Source organism: Helianthus annuus, chromosome 3 (assembly GCF_002127325.2).
Source record: "Helianthus annuus cultivar XRQ/B chromosome 3, HanXRQr2.0-SUNRISE, whole genome shotgun sequence".
In the NCBI taxonomy this organism is placed as follows: Eukaryota; Viridiplantae; Streptophyta; class Magnoliopsida; order Asterales; family Asteraceae; genus Helianthus; species Helianthus annuus.
Genome location: NC_035435.2, coordinates 167714438 through 167735144, shown reverse-complemented (window position 1 = coordinate 167735144; position 20707 = coordinate 167714438). Strand labels below are relative to the sequence as shown.

General features: G+C 35.8%; 3 protein-coding genes across 4 annotated transcripts; all 3 read right to left on the bottom strand.

Moving 5' to 3' along the window:
• Positions 1-322: 322 nt before the first annotated feature.
• On the bottom strand, positions 323-1871 carry LOC110930642 (small heat shock protein, chloroplastic). Its single transcript, XM_022173992.2, has 2 exons — positions 1504-1871; positions 323-955 (listed from the first exon to the last, which is right to left on the bottom strand). Exons 1-2 carry the CDS (start codon positions 1730-1732, stop codon positions 528-530), a joined length of 657 nt encoding a protein of 218 aa, XP_022029684.1. The 5' UTR covers positions 1733-1871; the 3' UTR covers positions 323-527.
• Positions 1872-3352: 1481 nt separating this feature from the next.
• Positions 3353-8313, bottom strand: LOC110930641 (vesicle-associated protein 1-1). Its single transcript, XM_022173991.2, has 8 exons — positions 8138-8313; positions 7967-8037; positions 7801-7882; positions 6011-6126; positions 5068-5193; positions 4930-4971; positions 4074-4151; positions 3353-3699 (listed from the first exon to the last, which is right to left on the bottom strand). Exons 1-8 carry the CDS (start codon positions 8187-8189, stop codon positions 3589-3591), a joined length of 678 nt encoding a protein of 225 aa, XP_022029683.1. The 5' UTR covers positions 8190-8313; the 3' UTR covers positions 3353-3588.
• A 3032-nt stretch (positions 8314-11345) lies between these two features.
• Positions 11346-19483, bottom strand: LOC110930640 (chaperone protein dnaJ 13). Of its 2 annotated transcripts, none has more exons than XM_022173990.2 (13): positions 19092-19483; positions 17843-18129; positions 17151-17348; positions 16960-17074; positions 16039-16125; positions 14995-15083; positions 14786-14867; positions 14590-14643; positions 14399-14479; positions 13651-13728; positions 13302-13547; positions 12533-12640; positions 11346-11619 (listed from the first exon to the last, which is right to left on the bottom strand). In XM_022173990.2, the coding sequence occupies exons 1-13, from the start codon at positions 19233-19235 to the stop codon at positions 11563-11565; spliced, it is 1626 nt and encodes a 541-aa protein (XP_022029682.1). In that variant the 5' UTR covers positions 19236-19483; the 3' UTR covers positions 11346-11562. The 2 variants fall into 2 exon arrangements, with proteins under 2 accessions (XP_022029682.1, XP_022029681.1); XM_022173989.2 differs by having other exon boundaries at positions 14786-14870; positions 19092-19482.
• Positions 19484-20707: the final 1224 nt, after the last annotated feature.

Below are 20707 nucleotides of genomic sequence, written 5' to 3'. Positions count from 1 at the left end.
ACCATTCAGAGACAAATGTCTGACCAATTCAGATTAGAGGTGTTAACCATTCAAAAGCAAATGTCAAAATCATTCAAACATCTGCTTGTGAAACAAAGAGTCTGAACCATTATATACTGAACCAGTAAGAGGTTTGAACCACTAAACACCTCATTAAGAGGTAAACAAACAGCCCCTATAAATCTATGTATGTATATATAAGTGATAATACTTGTAAGAGGTTTGAACCACTAAACGCCTCATTAAGAGGTAAACAAACAGCCCCTATAAATCTATGTATGTATATAAGTGATAATACCCTATAAATCTATGTATGTATATATAAGTGATAATACTTTCATGTATAAATCAAGGCAAAAGTGGCATTACACCATCACTTTTTAAAAGTATAAACTCTGCAAGTTTTAAACTAAACTTGTACATCCAAAAGTTGACACAACCTTTTATTTTTGTATTGCTAGATGTCAACCACAAACAACATACTCAAAGAAAACTCGAACTCCTAACTAAACGATCTCATATTCACTTCAGTTCACTTCAACCTGCCACACATTCTTCCTTTCCTCTGCCTTCACCTTAGGAACCATAATTTTCAGCACACCGTTCTTCATCTCTGCTTTGATCTCATCGAGTTTATACGCATCAACAGGCAGATCAATTCTGCTGGAGTATCTACGAGGCGGTTCTTCATCGTTCTCGGTTTCTTTCTCTTCCTCCGCTTTGATGATCAGCGTGTTCTGCTCCACAGAGATCTTCACATTCTCTTTGTCCAAACCTGGCATGTCGAATCGCAGACTCAGACTCTCGTCTGTTTCCTTTGCGTCCCATCCTCGCCTTCCTGCTAATCCTAATCCTCCACCTGGAGATGATGTCATGAACGGATTCTCCATGAATCGATCCATCATGTTGAAGATCTGGCTCAAGCTTCTCGTTGGAGAAATCGGATCAAATATGTCTGCATCATTACGATTTACGCACACGCAACATTAGTATAGAATTTGCAGATGCGACCAGCAGCGAGAATTTGTAGTTGCCAATGAAATCAAAACGCATATCATCAGCAGCGAAATCTAATAGTCATGAAATCAATCGTTGCAAACACGATACGTAAATTATCGAATATGAAAACGATTTAGGTTAAGAGAAACAGAACGGTTACTGAACGAAGAACTACAAATACATCTATCAGCAGCAAGATCTAATAGTAATAGTCATGAAATCATCCGTTCAAACACGATACGTAAATTATTGAATATAAAAAATAGATAAGGATAAGAGAAACAGAACGGTTACTGAGCGAACAATTTCAAATACATCTGTATAATTTCGTGCACGCAGCATGAACACAGAGTTACAAATGCGTATACACGAAATCAAAACGCATCTCATCAGCAGTAAGATCTAACGAATAACCGTTTCAAACACTAAATTACCTAATACGAAAAAGTCTGAAAACGGAACAATCAGTGAAGAACTAGAAATACATCAAAACCTATAGCTCACCTGAGAAGAAATCATTGTCACGGCGGCGAGAAACGGAAGAATCAGGACGGCGATTGTCATCGACGCTGCGATTGAAATCTTCATAAGCAGAGACCTGAGATGCGTTCGTATTGAAGCTCCGATGAACGGAAGGTGTAGCAGAAAGGGAGCGAATAGGAAGAAGAAGCTTGTTGAAGAGGTTTGCTGCTGCTGCAGTGGTGCTTCTCTTGAGAATGGTGGAGGTAGCCATATCTGACTGTTGAAGATTGATGATGGTTTAACGGTGGTTTGATAGCTGCAATTTGATTCTGGAGTTTGTTACGTGGCGTTGTTGGGGAGCGAAGTGGGGTTTTATACGTGGAGAAAGGTGAGTGCGACTCACGATGGAAGTATGTTCTGGATAGTGTAGAAATGTGAAGAAGCGTCGGGAAGGTTAACTTTGCATCCAGAAAACCGTTAACATGTTTATTTTTTTTAGTCCCTTTCCCTTCCCCTTTAATTTGGCTTATTTTACCAGTTTAATTTAAAGGTTTAAAATATTTTCATTTTGCCAATGATCTTTAGATTAAGTGGTGGAGGACTTGCATTTTTCTTGAGAGATGTAGGTTCGACTCCTACTTGGTGCAGAGTGATGCACTGGTGGGCAGTGATAGGAGACCCAGGGAAACCTGGGTTGGATCCTTGAGCCAAACGGGTTTTACCGGTAATTTCACCGTCGTGCCTACGGGCGGGTGGGTCACCGGGTTTTCCCCGGAATTGGTGGTGGACTATGGTTACTCTCGGAGTACTCCGTTTGTCCAGTAGGTGCCCCGAGAGTGCTCGGGATTGAGTTTGTTGGCCGTTCAAAAAAAAAACATTTTCATTTTGATCTAAATAATCTAAAATGTTGTCATTTTAGTTCACTAGATTAATTTTATCCATTTTTTATATTAACTAGAAGGATAATTCGGTCATTTTATATAGTCGAATTGTCATTCTAGTTAATAGAATTACATATAAAATGACTGATTGCCTCACAAGATTAATAAGGAAAAAAGATAAGTCTAGAGAAACTATTACCTCACTTGCTTAACTGTTTAGTTATTGTGTCACGAGAAAGAAACAAGCATATTGTTTATGTATAAACATGTAACCAATTTTAAGTGAATCGTGTCAAACAAGTGACCTCGACCAAAAATAACGTGCCTTGTTTTTGCTTGATTCTTGGAGCTGAAAATTCCACTAGGAAACTCGATATAAATCTCTTTTATGTTTTTATGTTTATGCAAACATGAATTGTATGCATCTAATGTAATCTATTTTGTATTCTATTTATCCACAAGATAAAAATTCAATTAGAATATCTCCAGCAGTTCGTTTAAAAAAAAATATGTGGTCCCGACACATTCTTGCTATCATGTCGGGTAGAGCAAACCTAACGTCCATTCGTGAATAGGGGTGTTTATCGATTTGGTTTTCGGTTTTTATGGGTTTACTCTGCTTGAAAATTTTTTATTGAAACCGAACCAAGCCGAATCCAGGAAGTTCAAGACATAACCAAAAAGGAAATTCAAATTCGGTTTGGTTTGGTTTTCCGTTTTCAACCAAATAAAATAAAGTAAAAATTATAACATAATTTGTTATTGAATTGGGTTTGGATTAAAAAACATTGGGCTTGATTGAGCTACATGACAAAAGTTAAACAATCATTATATGATATTCAGCTTATTCAGTTCGAACCCAATTCAGTCGAAAACCTAGTATGTAATTCGGTTCAGCTTTCTAAACGGTTTTGGTTTAGTTTTGAAACTAGTAAACCTCAAAAAAGCGTGAGATAGAAAGTTGGTCCATGTCATGGCAAAGACGTTATGACAAGTGGTATCAGAACAGATTCGACCCTTCAAACTATGTGGTGTGCTCATATCTTTATTTGTGAAATGTCTACAATACCCTTTAAACAAATAAGCTAACAACTATAAGCTTCTCTTCTTCTATTGTCATAAAAAAGACTAAAAAAAAATAAACAAACCACTCATGAATTTCTTCCCTTTCCTACATCAGTTATGATCATTTAAGGAAAGCAAAAAAAATTCAACCAAGTAACCGACCACGCCGATGAAAGATTCTTTATTTCTTCATGATGTACCCGAGAATCAATCCAATGAAGCCAATGATGATGACAAACATCAAAGGCGCACCGCCTCCTTGGCTTTTGTTGCTTCCGCGCCTCAAGAGTTCCTAATATTTGCAACAAAAGTGATAATTACTTCACCAAATAAATATTATAAAGAGAGACCGGGTTGCAGATAGGTACAAGTAGAGGCGGAAAAATGGACGGATGGATCGACATAAGTAGTTTGTTATATGGGTTGACTTGACCCGGAATGCTTTTTGTCCACATGTTAACTTATGATTACAAAAGTAAAGATTATATTTTGGTAATAATATTTTTTAAATAAAATGATTTAGGAGATTTTATGCAGATAGGTAGGTACAAGTAGACGTTTGGCCTATTTGACCCGTTTGCATTATACCAATATTTTTTTATTATTTTGTATACAACAAACCTGCATTGACACGGTCAAAAACGTTAAAAGGGAAAAGGGTCTCACCAGTTCTTGTCGAATTCGGTTACTTTGTTCAATAGCAGCATTCTTCTCATCAGTCAACTTTGAAATGAGAGATCTCACCTGAAAATCCATGAGCACGTTAATCCAACTCAATCCTTTTGTGGGTCCACCGATGTAAAGCGGGACCCACAAAAATGTCCTCGGTATCCATGTGGAACTCATAAAATGAAAGCATAAAACAGCCAAACCAGACAGATAGCGTCATGGCAACTACCAAAAATACTAAAACACTATCATCATCATCATCATCATACTCAGTAAATCCCACCAATAGCAAAGCAAAGGTAGGGTCTGAGGAGGGTAAGATGTAGACAGCCTTACCTCTACCCCATAGGAATAGAGAGGCTGCTTCCAGCGAGACCCCCGACTCGATAGTAGTTTTGCATCAAGCCTTGGACATAAGGCACATAACACTCGGCAATCGGGACAAAGACCGATTAGTGCATGTACCCTTTTGTCTTTCAGCTATCAACGCCACCACATGATGCATGATTAACCGTCCTAAGCTTTTAACGTTATTTTCACGAAATTAGTAAAATAATGTTAAAATTAGTGCACTTTCACTTTTGCCCCCCCGATGGCCCACACATATATACATTATATGCGCATACCGCACTAAACGTCATGAATTGTGTATGCAAGTTGCAGCAATACAAAAAAAAATAAAAAAATAAAAAAATAAAAAAAAAAATTTATGTTCAAATAATAACAAACCAGAATTGACAAATTAAGTACCAGTGATCACTGTGCTTTTCTTTATGCTACAACTAAATCACTGTTCTTGCCAAAAAAAAAAACGGAAAAGAGCAAAACACAACACACATACACATTGACTCACCTCTGAGGATTTGTCAAGAGAATCCACATGCATTCTTGAACCCTACAAGCATCAAAAATGAAAAAAAAAAATTAAGAATTTTAATGAACCAAAAAGACTAAAATAGCCTCAGCGCCTCTCAATATTTCCTTATCTTACCCCTGATCCTTTAGGTGTAAACACTTCCTCTGCTCCTTGAACAACGGATGAAGTTGACGGGATTGGAGGAAGATATACCACTCTTAACTTGCACTCTTCCACTTTATTCCCTGAATCCTTGGTAAACTGTAAAACCATTATAATTATTATTATGGCCAAATTTAAATAAATAGAAACTAGAGTTAACTTTCGTTTTGCTCCCTGTGTTTTGGTCATTTTAACGGTTTTGCTCCAATAGTTTAAAAATAGCCATTTTCCTCCCTGATCTTTCGAGTACTGGCGCCAGTTTGCTCCCTGGCTCTAACTTAGTTAAAACGTTTAATTAAAAGTATGGATATTTCGGTAGTTTACTCCCTGGCTCTAACTCAATTAAAACGTTTAGTTAAAAATCGCGATAGTCGTGGTCGGCAGGTGATAGTTGCAGGTGGTGGTGGATGGTTGTGGATGGTGGTGGCCGTTAGAAAGAGTGGTTGGAAAGATGGGGGATCAAAAAAGAATTATTTATATATATGTAAATAAACAAGTTATAAGTTTATTTAGGTGAAAAGACTTACATGCCCTTGCTTTTATCTATAAAATTACCAAAATACCCTTCTAGTTAATGGATTTTTTGGATGGAGTTAAAGGCGGGGAGCAAAATGACGATAAGTTAGAAAAATCAGGGAGGAAAATGGCTATTTTTAAACTATTGGGGCTAAACCGTTAAAATGACCAAATCACAGAGAGCAAAATGAAAGTTAACTCTAGAAACTAATATCATATAATTTCTACGTTCGTCACGGGACTTCAAAATCATTGTTAAAACCACTGTATTTCAAAGGGGATGCGATATAACTACAAATTTTATAATACACAAGGGAGTTCCTTGTTATACTTAGATCTCAACTGTTGACCAGTCAAACAAAGAAAACACGAAACGATAAAATGGAAAAATGGTCTTTACCATTTCAGGGGTGATGTCTTTTGGAGTTGCTCCCGCCTTTGCAATTACACTCTGAAGAAGAAACTTGTCCCTACATTGCATGTCAGGAGGCGCCTCCTTCTGAGCTTGCATTGTTACTGTAATAAAACCATAAATTTAACAAAAATATACCAATAATAATAAATTAATAATCTTGACGTCTTCGACAGTTTGGAAATTATAGCTTGTGTTATAAACAAGATCCGAATAATTAACAATAATTGTAGAGCCTAACGAACATGTTTTCGACAATTCGACCAAGGTCAGTAATTTACTTAATTGTAAGTATTTTAAAAAGCATTATGTGTAAAAAACAGTTGAGTGACTTGGTAGCACTTAATAACCGATACATAAGGGGGGGAGGGGGTGGTCACTAGTGATAGATTTCTATCACTCCCAATATCCAATCAAATCATGCCATGTCATCACCCAATATTCTAGCACTGGTGATAGAAATGTAGTGGGGGTGGTCACTAGTGATAGAAAATAGCTATTTAAAAATAGCTAACAAAAGTTGAGGGGCTAAATTTGAACTTTTCATCAAACTTTTCATTAAAAATAGCTAACAAAACAAGCCAACGGTCGAATTCTACCAACTTTCAACGCGTGATATATTTCACTCGTTGAAAACTTAACGCGTAATGGGGGTACCGGCGGCGGTGTTCGTGGAAGAATAACGAGTGACGGGGGATCCATCACGGACCGCCCCGCCTGCCCTAAGTTAAGTAGACGCTTAAAACAGCATATTAGGTGATTAATAGCTTAAAGCCTTAAACCCAATTAGGGGGTGTTTGGAATTTTGTTTATTAGGATTACTTGTATGCATTTTGCAATAAGCACCTTCAAACTAAATATCTAAACTGCCTTTGTTACTCACATATAATCAAACGGTTGTGCTAAACCTAGTTTTAAAAAGCAAGAGGCGCACAAAATCGACGAGGTCTAAAAATGAGGCGCGAAGCGCAAAAGCGGTGGGCTTTTCGTACCCAAGGCAAAACGAGATTATATAAATTTTTATATATATCCCGTAGGTTTTTAGCATCTCTTATCCAAAATATAGCTAAAAATAAGGTTTATATATGATTTTACCTACATGTACAAGCTAAAAAACCTATCGTACAACACTTTGATGTAGAAAAACACCCAAAGTACACAAAGCACGCGCCTCAGTGCCTCACACCCCAGAAAACCCAAACATTGCGCTTTGTGGAAAAGGCACGCCTCATGTGACATGAGGTGCTAAGGCCTGCGCCTTGTGCCTAGGCGCGCTTTTTAAAACCCAGGTGCTAAATGTACCTCACCCCCTCTACATTTTACTTAAAGTACCCCCCCCCCCCCCACCCTTCCGTATACCACTCTCTATATGCCCGTATACATGTGTAACCACCCTGCATATGCCCATATACATAAGGGGTATAACAAGTATACAAGGGGTGGAATGAATAAAGCAAAGACTTTGGGCCCCACTTACCATGACCCCAACTTCTAGAAAAGAAGTTACATGCAAGTAATTTAAGCTTTTTTTTAAATTGTTGGCGGCGGTATAATTATGCATACACACAGATGATATAAGAATTATATGATCAAAATAAATAAAACCAAAAAAAAAACAATTATTTTTTTTTTTACGAAAAGGGACTCAGTTTTATTATCCGCTTTGAGCCGATATGCCATAATCAAATAAGTAGTATAGCGGCCCATATGAATGGCTAATGTCACACACACCAATTTTAAATAGTATAATTGAATGATATTATTAACAAGTAATGCACCTATAATTTCACATGTTGATCTGGGCAAAACAACTCCAGTATTAGGACGAACACAATACTTCTTCGGATTCGTCGTTTTCACCTACATCAAAACTCAAATCACATCCAAATTACAACAACCCAAAATCCACAATAACATCATCATAAACAATAAAACAAACTTTACCTTGTAACCCACATGATCATCAGTATTATTCGTTAACTTGAGCGATGAATTGATCTGTTTGTTCAACTCAACTAATTCACCCAACAAAAACAATCACAATCATACATATTCAGATTATTCAGATTCAAACGAGTTAAATTATGAATTGAGTGATGCGATCGGATGGCTTACAATGGAATTTGAGGTCTAATTGATCGACGGTGATGAGTTCGCCCGTACTCATTTCTTGAATTATGAATCGGAAATGTGGGTTGTTGATTAAATTGGGAAAAATATGGTGGGTAGGTGATGAACGGAGAGGTCGAGGGAGATTGATGCAGGTTAGCTTTTCAAAAGAATGTTTTGTTTTGTGACTTTGTGAGGTTATTATGTCACATGTGATGTGTACTTGAGGGTGGAGATACAATAGGAAGTTTATTTGGCTAGGAAGGATAGGAAGTGATCTTGACCATTCATTAAGTTAATCAAGGGCTAAGATTAAATCAGGGAAATTGAAAAGAATAAAAGAGGCGCGTGAGTTTGTTCAAGGGCATTCTAGTCAATCCAAGCCAATAGTTTCTCTCTCCTCCAATTCCCCCCCATTTTTTAAACGTTAATAACTCTTTCATACGACATTATTTTTTTATAAAAATTGCACCAAAAAAACGAGCGTTTTTTTTTCTTTAAAACGAGTATACTATTGCTATATTTAAAAAAAAAAATTTAAAACCCAGTTGCGTAAAACGCAATAGAAAAACCACCAGTTACGTAAAACGCAATGAAAAAAAAAACCTAAAAAATGACATTTTTCTAAAACGCAATGCACCAAAAACACAAAGAAATGACTTATTTGTAAAACGCAATGGCCAGAAAACACACAGAAATGTCTTATTTGTAAAACGCAATGGCCAGAAAACACATAAAAATGTGTTCTACCTAAAACGCAATGCACCAAAAACACAAAGAAATGACTTATTTGTAAAACGCAATGGCCAGAAAACACACAGAAAATGTCTTATTTGTAAAACGCAATGGCCAGAAAACACATAAAAATGTGTTCTACCTAAAACGCAATGCACCAAAAACACAAAGAAATGACTTATTTGTAAAACGCAATGGCCAGAAAACACACAGAAATGTCTTATTTGTAAAACGCAATGGCCAGAAAACACATAAAAATGTGTTTTACCTAAAACGCAATGCACCAAAAACACAAAGAAATGTCTTATATGTAAAACGCAATGGCCAGAAAACACTTAAAAATGACTCATTCTAAAACGCAATGGACTGAAAACACCTAAAAAATGTGTCACTGTGAACTGTCTGAATTGTCTACGAATTACTGTCTTCGAAATGAGCCAATTTATGGAAAATTAATTTTTCTGATGCGTTTTTAGTACAGCAATTTAATCGAAAAAAAAAAATTTTCCGAGCTGACCTGGCAGCTCAACCCCAGCCAGGGGCTCTGCCCCTTGGACCCCGTCAGGGGCTGCCGCCCCTGGGACCCCGCTACCGGGGGCTGCCGCCCCCGGACCCCCGCAAAGATTGTAAAACGCAATGACTAAATCAAAAACCCAGATCATGAAAATGAAATTAAAGAATTTCTTACATGGATCGAAGCCGATTTCTTCATCAATTGACAAATTTTGAATGATAGAAACACTTATCAACGCTCGAATCGAACGAATCGAGTGATTATCTCCAAAATCACCGGAAAAAACGAGATTTTTTTATGAAATTAAACTGGGTTTTCTTCAAAAAAAGCTAAAGAACACGTTGATCGGGTTCTGAATCATTGATTGGTGATGAAAATCGCACTATAATGTAGTGATTATTGAGATAGAAAGTGAAGAAATAGTTGAAGATGGTGGGTTTTGAAAATGGTGGGTTTTTGAATTTACTGGGTTTTGAAAAAGGAAGAAGAAGGAGTTGGATTGACTAAAATACCCTTTCTCTTTATTTTAAAATTTGCCACATGTCATAATCCTATGGCTTCCTATCCTTCCTAGCGAAAATTAACTTCCTATTTGATCTTTTCCCGTGTACTTGATTCATGTTAAATGGTCCACACTTTCACATTGATTTTTTTTTGGATCAATTTAAAAACAACATGAGCATTTTGTATCGGGTATCGATAGGAATTACTATTGTATTGGGTATATTCAGTACGGTACTGGTGTCCATTTTCCTCTTTTTTGGTACCGGTCGGTATATTCAGTACCGGTACCGGTACCTATTTTCTTAGTTTTTTGATACTGTTATTGGTTCGGTACCGGTCTGGTATCATGCTCATCCCTAGGAAGATGTACCAAAACCCCTTTTGCCTATCGGTAACAAAGTGTGTATAAGGGTGGAGGGAGTGCTTGTTTTGTCTCCCACACCAACATGCCACAACCGTTCTTTCTCTTCTATATCAGCGTCACATCAGCTTTTTCCAATAATTGCATTTTACTTTCCGAGTCACGGAAAATATTACAAGCTTCACAACTAATATTTGAATTAAATCTAAAAATAAAATAGTTAACTAGAATGTGATTGGTTGGATTTGGAGGAGGGACCCACCCGACACCTCAATGATGCTCGCTTTCGCTTGGCATGGTTGGCAAACACCAAACCCACCTTACCGCACCACCATTTTCCGAATCGCCTTGCCGCATCGCACGGATGAGCACAAACATTAATCTCGTTTGTTTATTTACATTCGTAAACTTTTGATTATAAATTTGGAAAGTTCGTTTTAGGGTTGTTGGTATGCATTCGGGATTGTTTGCGAGTATTCAGATATCGTATTTACTTAAATATTAACTTATGCAAGTTTAATAACTTTACAAGCATCTTACCCTTTTTACAGACCTAAGGAACTATCAATGCAATTTGCTAGAAGAGTAATTGAACCCTTTCTTACCCACCACTACACTGCAACCACCTCAACCCCTTCTTCCCCAACCACCTCCACCCGCAACAACCGGCAGTCAACCTCGCCGTGACTTGTACAACCCTCACCGACGAACTGATATTCAGTAGAAATTCATTCCGAGAAGCATGCATCGATTGCCTTATCTCAGCAGATACAATGGCTAGCGTCAGATTGGCGACTGTTTTTAATGATTAAAACCTAATGAAGACTCCATTGGTGGTATTAATTTCAGGGCTGGATGGTTTCGGCAGTCATTTATATCTTAGCTATTGCAACAGTTAGTAATCACTGGCATTCAACAGGGTGGATGGGGGGTAAATGATCTTCTCCTTACCCATCAGTCCATCACTACTTTAATAACCATTTGAAAATATTTGACATGTTTTTAGTTGATTTTATATAAACAAAATAACATATTTGGATGAGCTTATATGTTGATATACTTATTTTTATAATAGTTATAACTACAATTGAATATTGACATGATTATCAACATACCAAACCCTATAAAAGAATTGTTTGGCATCCTTTGGTTATTTATTTAGTGTGTGTGTAAAGCAATTCACCACAAAATAATCCGCAAAAATACAAAAAAACCTGCTGCCAAGACAGTCAATGACCAAAACAGCTGGAAGAAGTGTATAAACTTGTCTAGTATGCGTGTGCAAAAATGGTAGAAGAAACTCAGAAACCTATCATATCATATTCTGTGTCCTTCCTGAGGTAATATCAGTTCTTGAAGATCATCAACTTCGACCTGTTTCGTAATGTAGAGGTCGTCAGCTAGTTGTTTATTATGAGAACATAAAATGTAAACAAAGGGTAGAAGTGTCAATTTCGGCCCGTTATGTTTTATCTCTAACTAGTATTTTGACCCAAAGTAACTCTAAACTTAAATCGTCAAATATTTGACCCGCCTCACTTTCGACCAAAATTTATGTCAAAAGGTAGTAGACCAACTGAAAACGCATATGAAAATAGGCATCAAAACGTATTATATTTGACCCGACTCATTACCAAGAAAATTTATGTCGAAACGTAAACCAACCTGGATTTATAACGATTAACGAAACGTACTTGAAAATAAGCACGCAAGAAAATAGTGTTTTTTTACGTTAAAAAATGGTACCATGTGTTGTGGCGGAGTCGAAACGTAAAGTAACTCGAATTTATACCACCCAGTGAAATGTATTATATTTGACCGGACTCGTTTCCAAACAAAACGTAGACCAACCAAGAACAAAACGTACACCAACCAAAAACGTACATAAAAATAAGCACGAAAACGTTTTATATTTGACCCACGTACATAAACGTAAACACGTAAAACTTGGGGTCAAAATGACATTTTATAGTGTTTTTAGAAAGTTGAGGGGGTGTAGGTGGCAATAATAAAAGTTTAAGGGTTGAATACACAAAAAGAATAAAATCATGGATGGCATTCTTGTAAATATGGCAAAAAAACAACAAAAATAGAGAATTTGATAACAAAATCATAAAGGTCCCAAAGTTTTCATAAAACCACCTAAATCGTATGATTTGGAGAATTTGATTATTTTTAATATAATATGATTTTTGTAATTGAGAGAAAATGTTTTTGTTTCAACCCATATAAATATTACCCACTCAGTCCGACCAGCCTGTTTTACCACCTTTAAGATAGGTGTTACCTCGTATCTGTTGCCACCGTAAGTGTACTTCACATATAGTTTCTTGGTTTCACCAGGACAAGGATCACAAAAGCCCATTATTCCAGATTTCTTTACGCCTTCATGTAGCTACACCAATAAGAACTAAATTATTATTATATGGGATTAAGAGCTTGCATTTACATCTAAACAAGATAAAAACCTTGACTTTAAAGGTCAAACATATAGAGACGCATAAAAACATTTGTTTCAACTAATGTCTAGTTTGTCGTTTTAGTTATAAAGATAATTCGGGTTATGAACATTTATCATTTGCTATGAGTTAACCCCTCATACTAGTACATATATACTAACCTTAGTTTTAAAAAGCGCGCCCTAGGCGCGCCTAGGCGCAACAAGGCGCAGGGCTTGGGGCTTTGTTGCTTCTCGCCTTGTGTAATTACAGGAAGCGACCAAAAAGCGCATTTTTGATGTTTTTTGTGGGCTTTTTGGCCTGAGGCGCGCGCCTTATGTAACTTAGGTGTTTTACTGCATAAAAATGTTGTACCTTGGGTTTTTTGACTTGTACATGTAATTAAAATGGTATAAAAGCCTTACTTATAGCTATATTTTGGTTAAAGGAAGCTAAAAACCTATGGGATATATAAAAAAATATATATAAACATCTTGCGCCTCGGGTACGAAAAGCCTACCGCTTTTGCGCTTTGCGCTTCAATTTTAGACCTCGTCGCTTTTGTGCGCCTCTCGCTTTTTAAAACCAAGATACTAACTGATAAAAAAATTAATGTACCTTAAGTTGACCAGAATCGCTGACTAGAAAATTCAAGGGCAAAGTGACATCCACAATCTGTGAAGCTAATTCATCTTCTTTCTCTTCTGAATTATTATTATTAATGCTTTTAATCACTTTAGGGTTACCATAAACCGCTTCAATAATGACCAATCCATTACTCTCCAATTGTTTATTTTGTTTCCGATTCGCGACATTTTGCAATAACCGCTGAGCTTTCTCTGCTGCTGCTTTTGCTTCTTTAACCTACATATCACACGAGAGATGTTTGACTTTGTGGTTAAACATTTCATTTTATGGATGTAAAATAATAAAAATGATAAAGAAATTCCAACACGTTAAAAATTACCTGAGCACGAGTCTGTTCCATATTCTCAAGTGCCTGCTGTTTTTCTCGTCTACGATAATAAGGCTTAAAAACAAGTGACTACATACATCAAAAAAAGAAGAATCATTTAATGTATTACGAGTCGAAGATAATAAAAGTATAAAACAATGCCATATTTATATATAATTGAATAGAACTTTAGCCCAAATAAAGGGTCTTTTATGGCTTATGAAGCAAGAAAACATTTTAAGTCTTGACATTTCGTATTTAAATATTTCTCTAAATTATTCATCTCCCAAATTATTTTAGGAAAGACTAATGCTAGTTTACAGTTGACGCAATTCACGTAATAACAAATTTAAGATTGGTATAGCAGTCCTTAATACGCTTCAAAAATAAATAACAATTGACTTGTATGCTTGAAACTCTGAATGGCATATGCGGATGAATGATACGTAACTAGGGTTAGTTTAGATTTTTTTTACTTAATTTTTGTCATTCAAAAATAAAATCTAAATGAACTCTTATATTAGGGACATCTATTTTTTAATATAAGAAACTTATAAATCTTTATTTTAGTTTTAAAAGCTTGTCAATTATTATAGTTATATGTTTCCTTAATATGGTCTAGTGAAATGTTGTAATTTATATGGGATGAAGATACAGAAATTCTAAGTATATACTATATACATTTACGCACATAGGTTAAAGTGTACGAGTACTTTAACGACACCTAATGCAACCAATATCGGTCCGACATTAGTGATACCTTAAGTGTAAGATAAAGTGAAGTTGGAATAAGAAACGCCCCTGCAGCAAATCCAAGATTTATATGCCTCGAAAGAAAAATCTGCATGCAATAACTCATCATAAGCGTGGTATTTCACAAAACATGTTATCAAGAAAAATTATAATACTTTTGGTAAAAAAAAATTGAACAAAAGAGATAGCTTTACTTACAGGAACAACCAACTTCTGTGCGCCACGATGTAATTCTAGCTTCCAGTATATACCCTACAAATAAAAGAGAAGGTCAACAAGACGTGTAGTTCAAAATATATAAAAAAAGGAAGGTATTTGAAATGGAAGTTGAAAGGGGCATATTTTAAATTAAATAAAAATAGAAGAAAAAATGAAATAAAAATGTGGCAAGTACCTGAATCCCGATTGTATATAACATTCTGACAGTGCTAAAGTCTGATATTTTTCTTCCTCCCCCTATTTCAAGTTCAAGTGCACTACTACAAGAACGATGCATTTTTTTTAATTTCGTAATGCCACATACATACAAACCAATAATAACTGATGTAGGTTCTGATTATATTATAAATAGTAGTGTAAAAAACTAGAATAGTCAACAAGTACCTTCCTATTTTTCCAGTAATACGCCCATGGGATTTAGAAGAGAACCGATGAGTATACCGACCAACTGCACCGATTGCACTTGTGCCGATCTGTATGTTTGGTATTTAAGAGATCGTGATTAGGGGTGTAAACAAGCCCAGAGGCTCGAGAGCTACTCGTGATCGGCTCGGTTAAAAGCTCGAATGAGTCGAGCCTTAACGAGCCCGAGCCCGAGCCTGAAATAGAGCTCGTCTAGTTATCGAGCCCGAGCTCGAGCCTGAAATACAAAGCTTGTTTAGGCTCGCGAGCCCAAACGAGCCTAAACAAAATTTTAGTTTTATATATATATATATATATATATATATATATATATATATATAATATAATAATGATGATAACATTGGTGAGCCGAGCTCGAGCCGAGTTTTGGCTCACTTAATCGCTGTTGAAACGAGCTCGAGCCGAGCTTTTAGCACATATGAGGTTGTTCTCAAAATAGCTCGAGCCGAGCTTGAGCTTTGGATTTTACTCGCGAGCCGAGCTCGAGCTCAGAGAAGTAGGCTCGAACCGAGCCGAGCTCGAGCTTCATAAAAACATAACAAGCCGAGCTCGAGCCTAGTCGGGCTCGGGCTCGGCTCGGCTCGTTTACACCCCTAATCGTGATTATTATAAAAGTAAATCATCAACCAAGAATTCATCATTATTTAGAAAGAAGTGTTTAGGCTATAAAAAAATTATTGTGAAAGGCGGTATATATGCTATCATTGTAGTGCAATTGATTATAAAATCAAGCTCTTCTTGACTTCTTCATAACGTCAACTTCAGCACAAATTTTACACATGCATAAGCCGTATTTAAGTCATTGAGTTGAAATACTATTGATAGTTACAATGTACTCTTTTAAAACGTCAACATAACTAGTTATAACTTTGCAACAATTTTAGCACACAGAATAAAAAATTATTTTTTTAAGCTGTAATAATTACCATTGTTTGTTTAAAATGTAAGGCAGCCATTTCATGACTACATTTGACAGCAAGAACTGAAAAGTATACAAAAACGTACCCTAATCTCTCCAGCTGCAGCCATTTTTTTATCTTTCTTTCGCCATCCAACAGCAACTGAGGAATCTGAGCCTAAAATCAACTCTATCTGGAAAACATAATGCAAAATATATGTATTAAGTAATTATATAATCATAACATTTGTCAAACACTCAAGCATCTGATCATCTTATCATTACACCTTCAATCAGTATAAGTGCAGAAGCACATCCAAACATAGTCTCGTATAGCCATTGTTATTAGCCTTCATTATCTAATTACAGTTAGTTAAATCACATAACCACTTTTTAAATGCAATCCAAACAACCAGTAATTGTGCATGAGCCACATACACCACTTCTACGCTATGCAGCTAATGCGGTAAAAAATCGGATATCGGTCAAGGACATATATTTGAGATATAGCTTAACGCGGTGGGATATCGGTAATTTTAATATCATGCAGAATTTATATATATATATAGCAATTTAACACTAACAATTCAGTATATTCTCATACCATTAACAAATTAACCTTTTGCAACTTGCAAAACAATAACAATTGTAGCAAGTAGGAACTGATTAAGACTTAAAACACTAACAACTAACAATTAAGACTTAAAACACTAATAGCAGCAATAAGAACAAAGACGAATGGTAGAACCAAGAAGAAAGGTACTGATATTCCGAAAAATCGGTGATATATCGGTCAATATCGCCGATAATACCGGAACCGATATTTGACACCGATATTTTACATGGGGATCGATAACCCATATATCACCGATATTAACTGCATAGCTTCTACGCAGCATATAACATAAGCCTTAAACCACAAAATGATCTCTCTGATTCTTTTAAAAGCAAAATGATACATATATTATAATATAAATAATAGCAATAATCCATCCACTTATAAGGGGGCAAAAACAATAGTTACTTACACTTGCATTTGATGTTGTGGAGAGCTGACGGTTCCAAGAATTAGAAAGATTTATCGAACCGTCTCTTAACGACACGGCAAGCCCCATTGTTGCATTGGCATGACGAGACAGCTGGCTGAACCAACACACCAAGGAATAAAAAAAAAATAACTAATCCCAAAATAATATTTTTAGTAGTAAATAATTTTTACCGAGATGTTTGTACGCCTATCAATCCCCGCAAACCTACAGAAGCCATGACTTCTATAGAGGATACAGAAGATAACTGATGCCTAAAAACAGCATTAGCAGCTGCATCACCATCGTTTCCTTTTACTGCAAGGGTCCCACCAAAAGCAATAACATTGTTTTTTGATATCTGTGATTGGATTTCACTGTTCATTGACATTCTGCAGATTTATAAATTGAGGTTCAACGCATGAGACGATTTGCATCATTTTGGGAACCATATTCATATGTATCCAAATTAGTGGTTAAACCTGTTTTTTTTATTACCCTCTCATTTTGCAGGTCTAATTTATACAGTGTTGAAAGAAACAAAAGATAATACAGGTCCATGAGAAGAAATAAAGACGGGACCTGTTATTCTACTTTAGCTCTACAAATAGTCAAACTTCTACTTAACAAAAAAAAAATATTACTTAGTCATTTATAGTCTTAAGATCAAGCCTTTTGTATCCATATTTGATAATACGTATTGTACTTTTAAAAATAATTATATATTATTTTCACAAACAAAAAAATCTTTTTACATCAATACTTGGTCTATACCTTATTATGGGTATTGAACTACAAGCTTTTTAGGAAAATAATATCAATGTCAATGTAGATACTTGTCAGTTTAACCTGAAAATTAAATTTAGTCAAGAATTAGGAGTCATACGCTCTCATTATACCATGCCCGGCTAGAAAGCTTGGAACTGATAGTTGTGCAAGAATTACACCAGAAGGTTGAAAATGGGCAGCTTTTTTTTCTTCTTCTCTTTTGCGTTTTAATCTTTCAAGTTCTTCCTTAATTTCTTCCGCTTTGTTTAACTTTGGACCAAGTTCTAAACCAGAGGTTAACCCTTCCATACCATATATGTCATATATTTGTCGTTTATATTCATCGGTTAATATCTCATATGCTTCACATATCCTCTGAAAGTTCTCTGTAGCTACATCCTTCATCTGAAAAGAGAATACAACAGTTTTACACAAACTGGTAACAGAAGTAAAAAAAGGAAAACACAACAAAGGGCAATAATCACGTTATAAAACAAAAAGACAATGTCCATGATTTATGCCTTTATGGTATAATCACTTCACTATTAGTAGTAATTCCATTATATGACCATTCAATATCCTGTACCAATATAGCATATTAGCATTTGCTCTTCAAAAACCATAATGCACTCAAGAAACCGAAAATAAACTTCGTAAAAATTCACTTGACTAAGTTCAATACACAAAACTATCATAGATATAAGAGTAGATTACCTTTTGAGTCCCTATGTTTTAGTGGTTTTAACCACTTGAATCCAAAATCAAAAAGTTTAACGCCCTGAGTCCCTAATCGCTCGTTTATAACGTTTTGAGTCCAATTTTTTAACACTTGTACTTTGATTTTGGACTCAAGTGGTTAAAACCACTAAAACACAAGGACTCAAAACGTTATAAAATGAGCAGTTAGGGACTCCGAACGGTAAACTTTTTGATTTTGGACTCAAGTGGTTAAAACCATTAAAACACAGCGACTCAAAAACTAATTTACTCTAGATATAAATGTACATTTTTATCAGAAACTAACATTGACGTCCTTTATTTCGATTTTTCTTTCTATAAACTTCAATACGTTTATCTTATCAACACATCTCCCACACCGACACCTTCTTATCGATTTCATGTTGTAACTTAATCATTCAAGAACACATCAAACAAAACTATTCACAACATCAAACTAAAACCTATTTTTCATTGCCATTGCAATAACAACTAAACATAACCAAGAAATCAAACAGTTAACAAACACAAAATATCCAAAATATCCAAAACAGACAATAATTACTGCAAAAACACATTCAGAAATACTTACTAAACACAAAACAATCATCATAAATCAGTTTTCAATAACTTAACACAATAAACAACACCTGTTGATCCTGATACTTATCAGGATGATAAATTTGCGCCCACTGACGATACGCTTTACGGATTTCTTCATCGGAAGCTTCAGGAGACACATGAAGTAGAGCATACAGTTCTCTGTTCGAGCCTCCGTCTTCTGCTTGCGTCATGAGTTCAAATTAGGGCCAAATTCAGTAATCTAGGGTTCTATAAACGCAGAATCGAATGCAGCGGTTTCTTTATCGGATAGTAATTGGTGCAAGCATCAGATGAATAGTGAGATTTGGTTGTATTGATTGGAAGGTGTGCGAGGGTTTGTGCGTTGTTGTTTGGGGTTTTTCGAGGGTTTGTGTTGATGACTTGAAGTGGATGTGGGCGTGTGCTGCTGGTTATTGTTTTGAGTAGAACGTGGGTCTGAAGAAATTCTTTTGTGAGTTGTCAGAAACGGACCTTCTGTTTATAGATATGTCATTTAAGTCCACATACGTCATAAAACTGCCACATGAAAAAAAATATATTATTAGGGATGCAGAAGTGTCACATTAAAAAAAAAAAGAAAAATTGGTTTTTAATAGGCCCATTCTATACACACCCCCCCTCCTTCCTGATCACACCCCCCTTGTGAGAGGAAAACTGTCAGTCCCACGCAGGCCCTACCTGTAAGTATGTGAGAGGAGGGGAGTGAAAAAAGTAAATAGGGGGGTGTAGAAAGTAGCACCCTTTTAATAAACCAACATTTGTCCCGTTGGTAAATAATAATCTTACCTACGTGATTGGTATACAATAATCCTACCTATCAACATGTTGGTACTCAATGAACTTCCGTTAATTTTTTTTAACTGAAGTTAATTTTTAAGTTTTATTTATTACACAAAAGTCCCTGTACTTATATTTTACGAGTTTTAACTATTTTATAAAACAAAAAAACCTTAAGGGACTGTACTTTACTAGTTTTAAAATAGTTAAAACTAGTAAATTACAACTACCGGGACTGTTTGTGTAATAAATAAAACTTAAAAACTAACTTCAGTTAAAAAAAATTAACGGTAGGTCATTGAGTACCAACATGTTGATAGGTTGGATTATTGTATACCAATTACGTAGGTAAGATTATTATTTACCAACGGGACAAAAGTTGGTTTATTAAAAACCAATTTTCCTAAAAAAAATTATTATTAGGGATGCAGAACACCCGAGGGTATCCCTCTTCAGATACTATTCTTTTTTATTTATTTTTTTAACGGTAATTTTTGGATCATTGACGAACCACTAAAGTATTATCGTGCCACTAACTGAACCACCCGATCATATCAATCTCCACTAGGCATAATGCCTATACACCAATTCAGAGGGAAATCAATAAATATGGGAAAAAAAAACACTTGTGAGAATCGAACCAAGACCTATTGGTCCCAAAGCCCTATTCCACCCCTAAGATGCCACTAGACGCAACAACACTGTCGTCACCCTCTCGGATAAGCTTGGCAATTAGAGTTCTCGGGTTGCACTCAGAATAGAAGGTTGACCAATTTATTCTTATTTTTTATTAAAAAAGGAAAATGGTTTGGGGTACTTGAAATGAGTGGAGCAATCAAAGAAGGATAGAATCAATGGGGTGGTGTGGTCTATTGGCAAAGACAAA

What these genes read in the sequence shown, in the direction of transcription:
- LOC110930642 (XM_022173992.2), bottom strand. Translation starts at nt 1,732, where the DNA reads ATGGCTACCTCCACCATTCTCAAGAGAAGCACCACTGCAGCAGCAGCA. An exon ending in TGACAATGATTTCTTCTCAG is followed by an intron (nt 956 to 1,503) that starts GTGAGCTATAGG and finishes GTAATGATGCAG; the next exon opens with ACATATTTGATCCGATTTCT.
- LOC110930641 (XM_022173991.2), bottom strand. Translation starts at nt 8,189, where the DNA reads ATGAGTACGGGCGAACTCATCACCGTCGATCAATTAGACCTCAAATTC. An exon ending in TTACACCTAAAGGATCAGGG is followed by an intron (nt 4,972 to 5,067) that starts GTAAGATAAGGA and finishes TGATGCTTGTAG; the next exon opens with GGTTCAAGAATGCATGTGGA. An exon ending in ACCGAATTCGACAAGAACTG is followed by an intron (nt 3,700 to 4,073) that starts GTGAGACCCTTT and finishes TGCAAATATTAG; the next exon opens with GAACTCTTGAGGCGCGGAAG.
- LOC110930640 (XM_022173989.2), bottom strand. Translation starts at nt 19,235, where the DNA reads ATGACGCAAGCAGAAGACGGAGGCTCGAACAGAGAACTGTATGCTCTA. An exon ending in ATTACTGGAAAAATAGGAAG is followed by an intron (nt 14,871 to 14,994) that starts GTACTTGTTGAC and finishes TCGTTCTTGTAG; the next exon opens with TAGTGCACTTGAACTTGAAA. An exon ending in CACTTTATCTTACACTTAAG is followed by an intron (nt 13,729 to 14,398) that starts GTATCACTAATG and finishes TGATGTATGTAG; the next exon opens with TCACTTGTTTTTAAGCCTTA.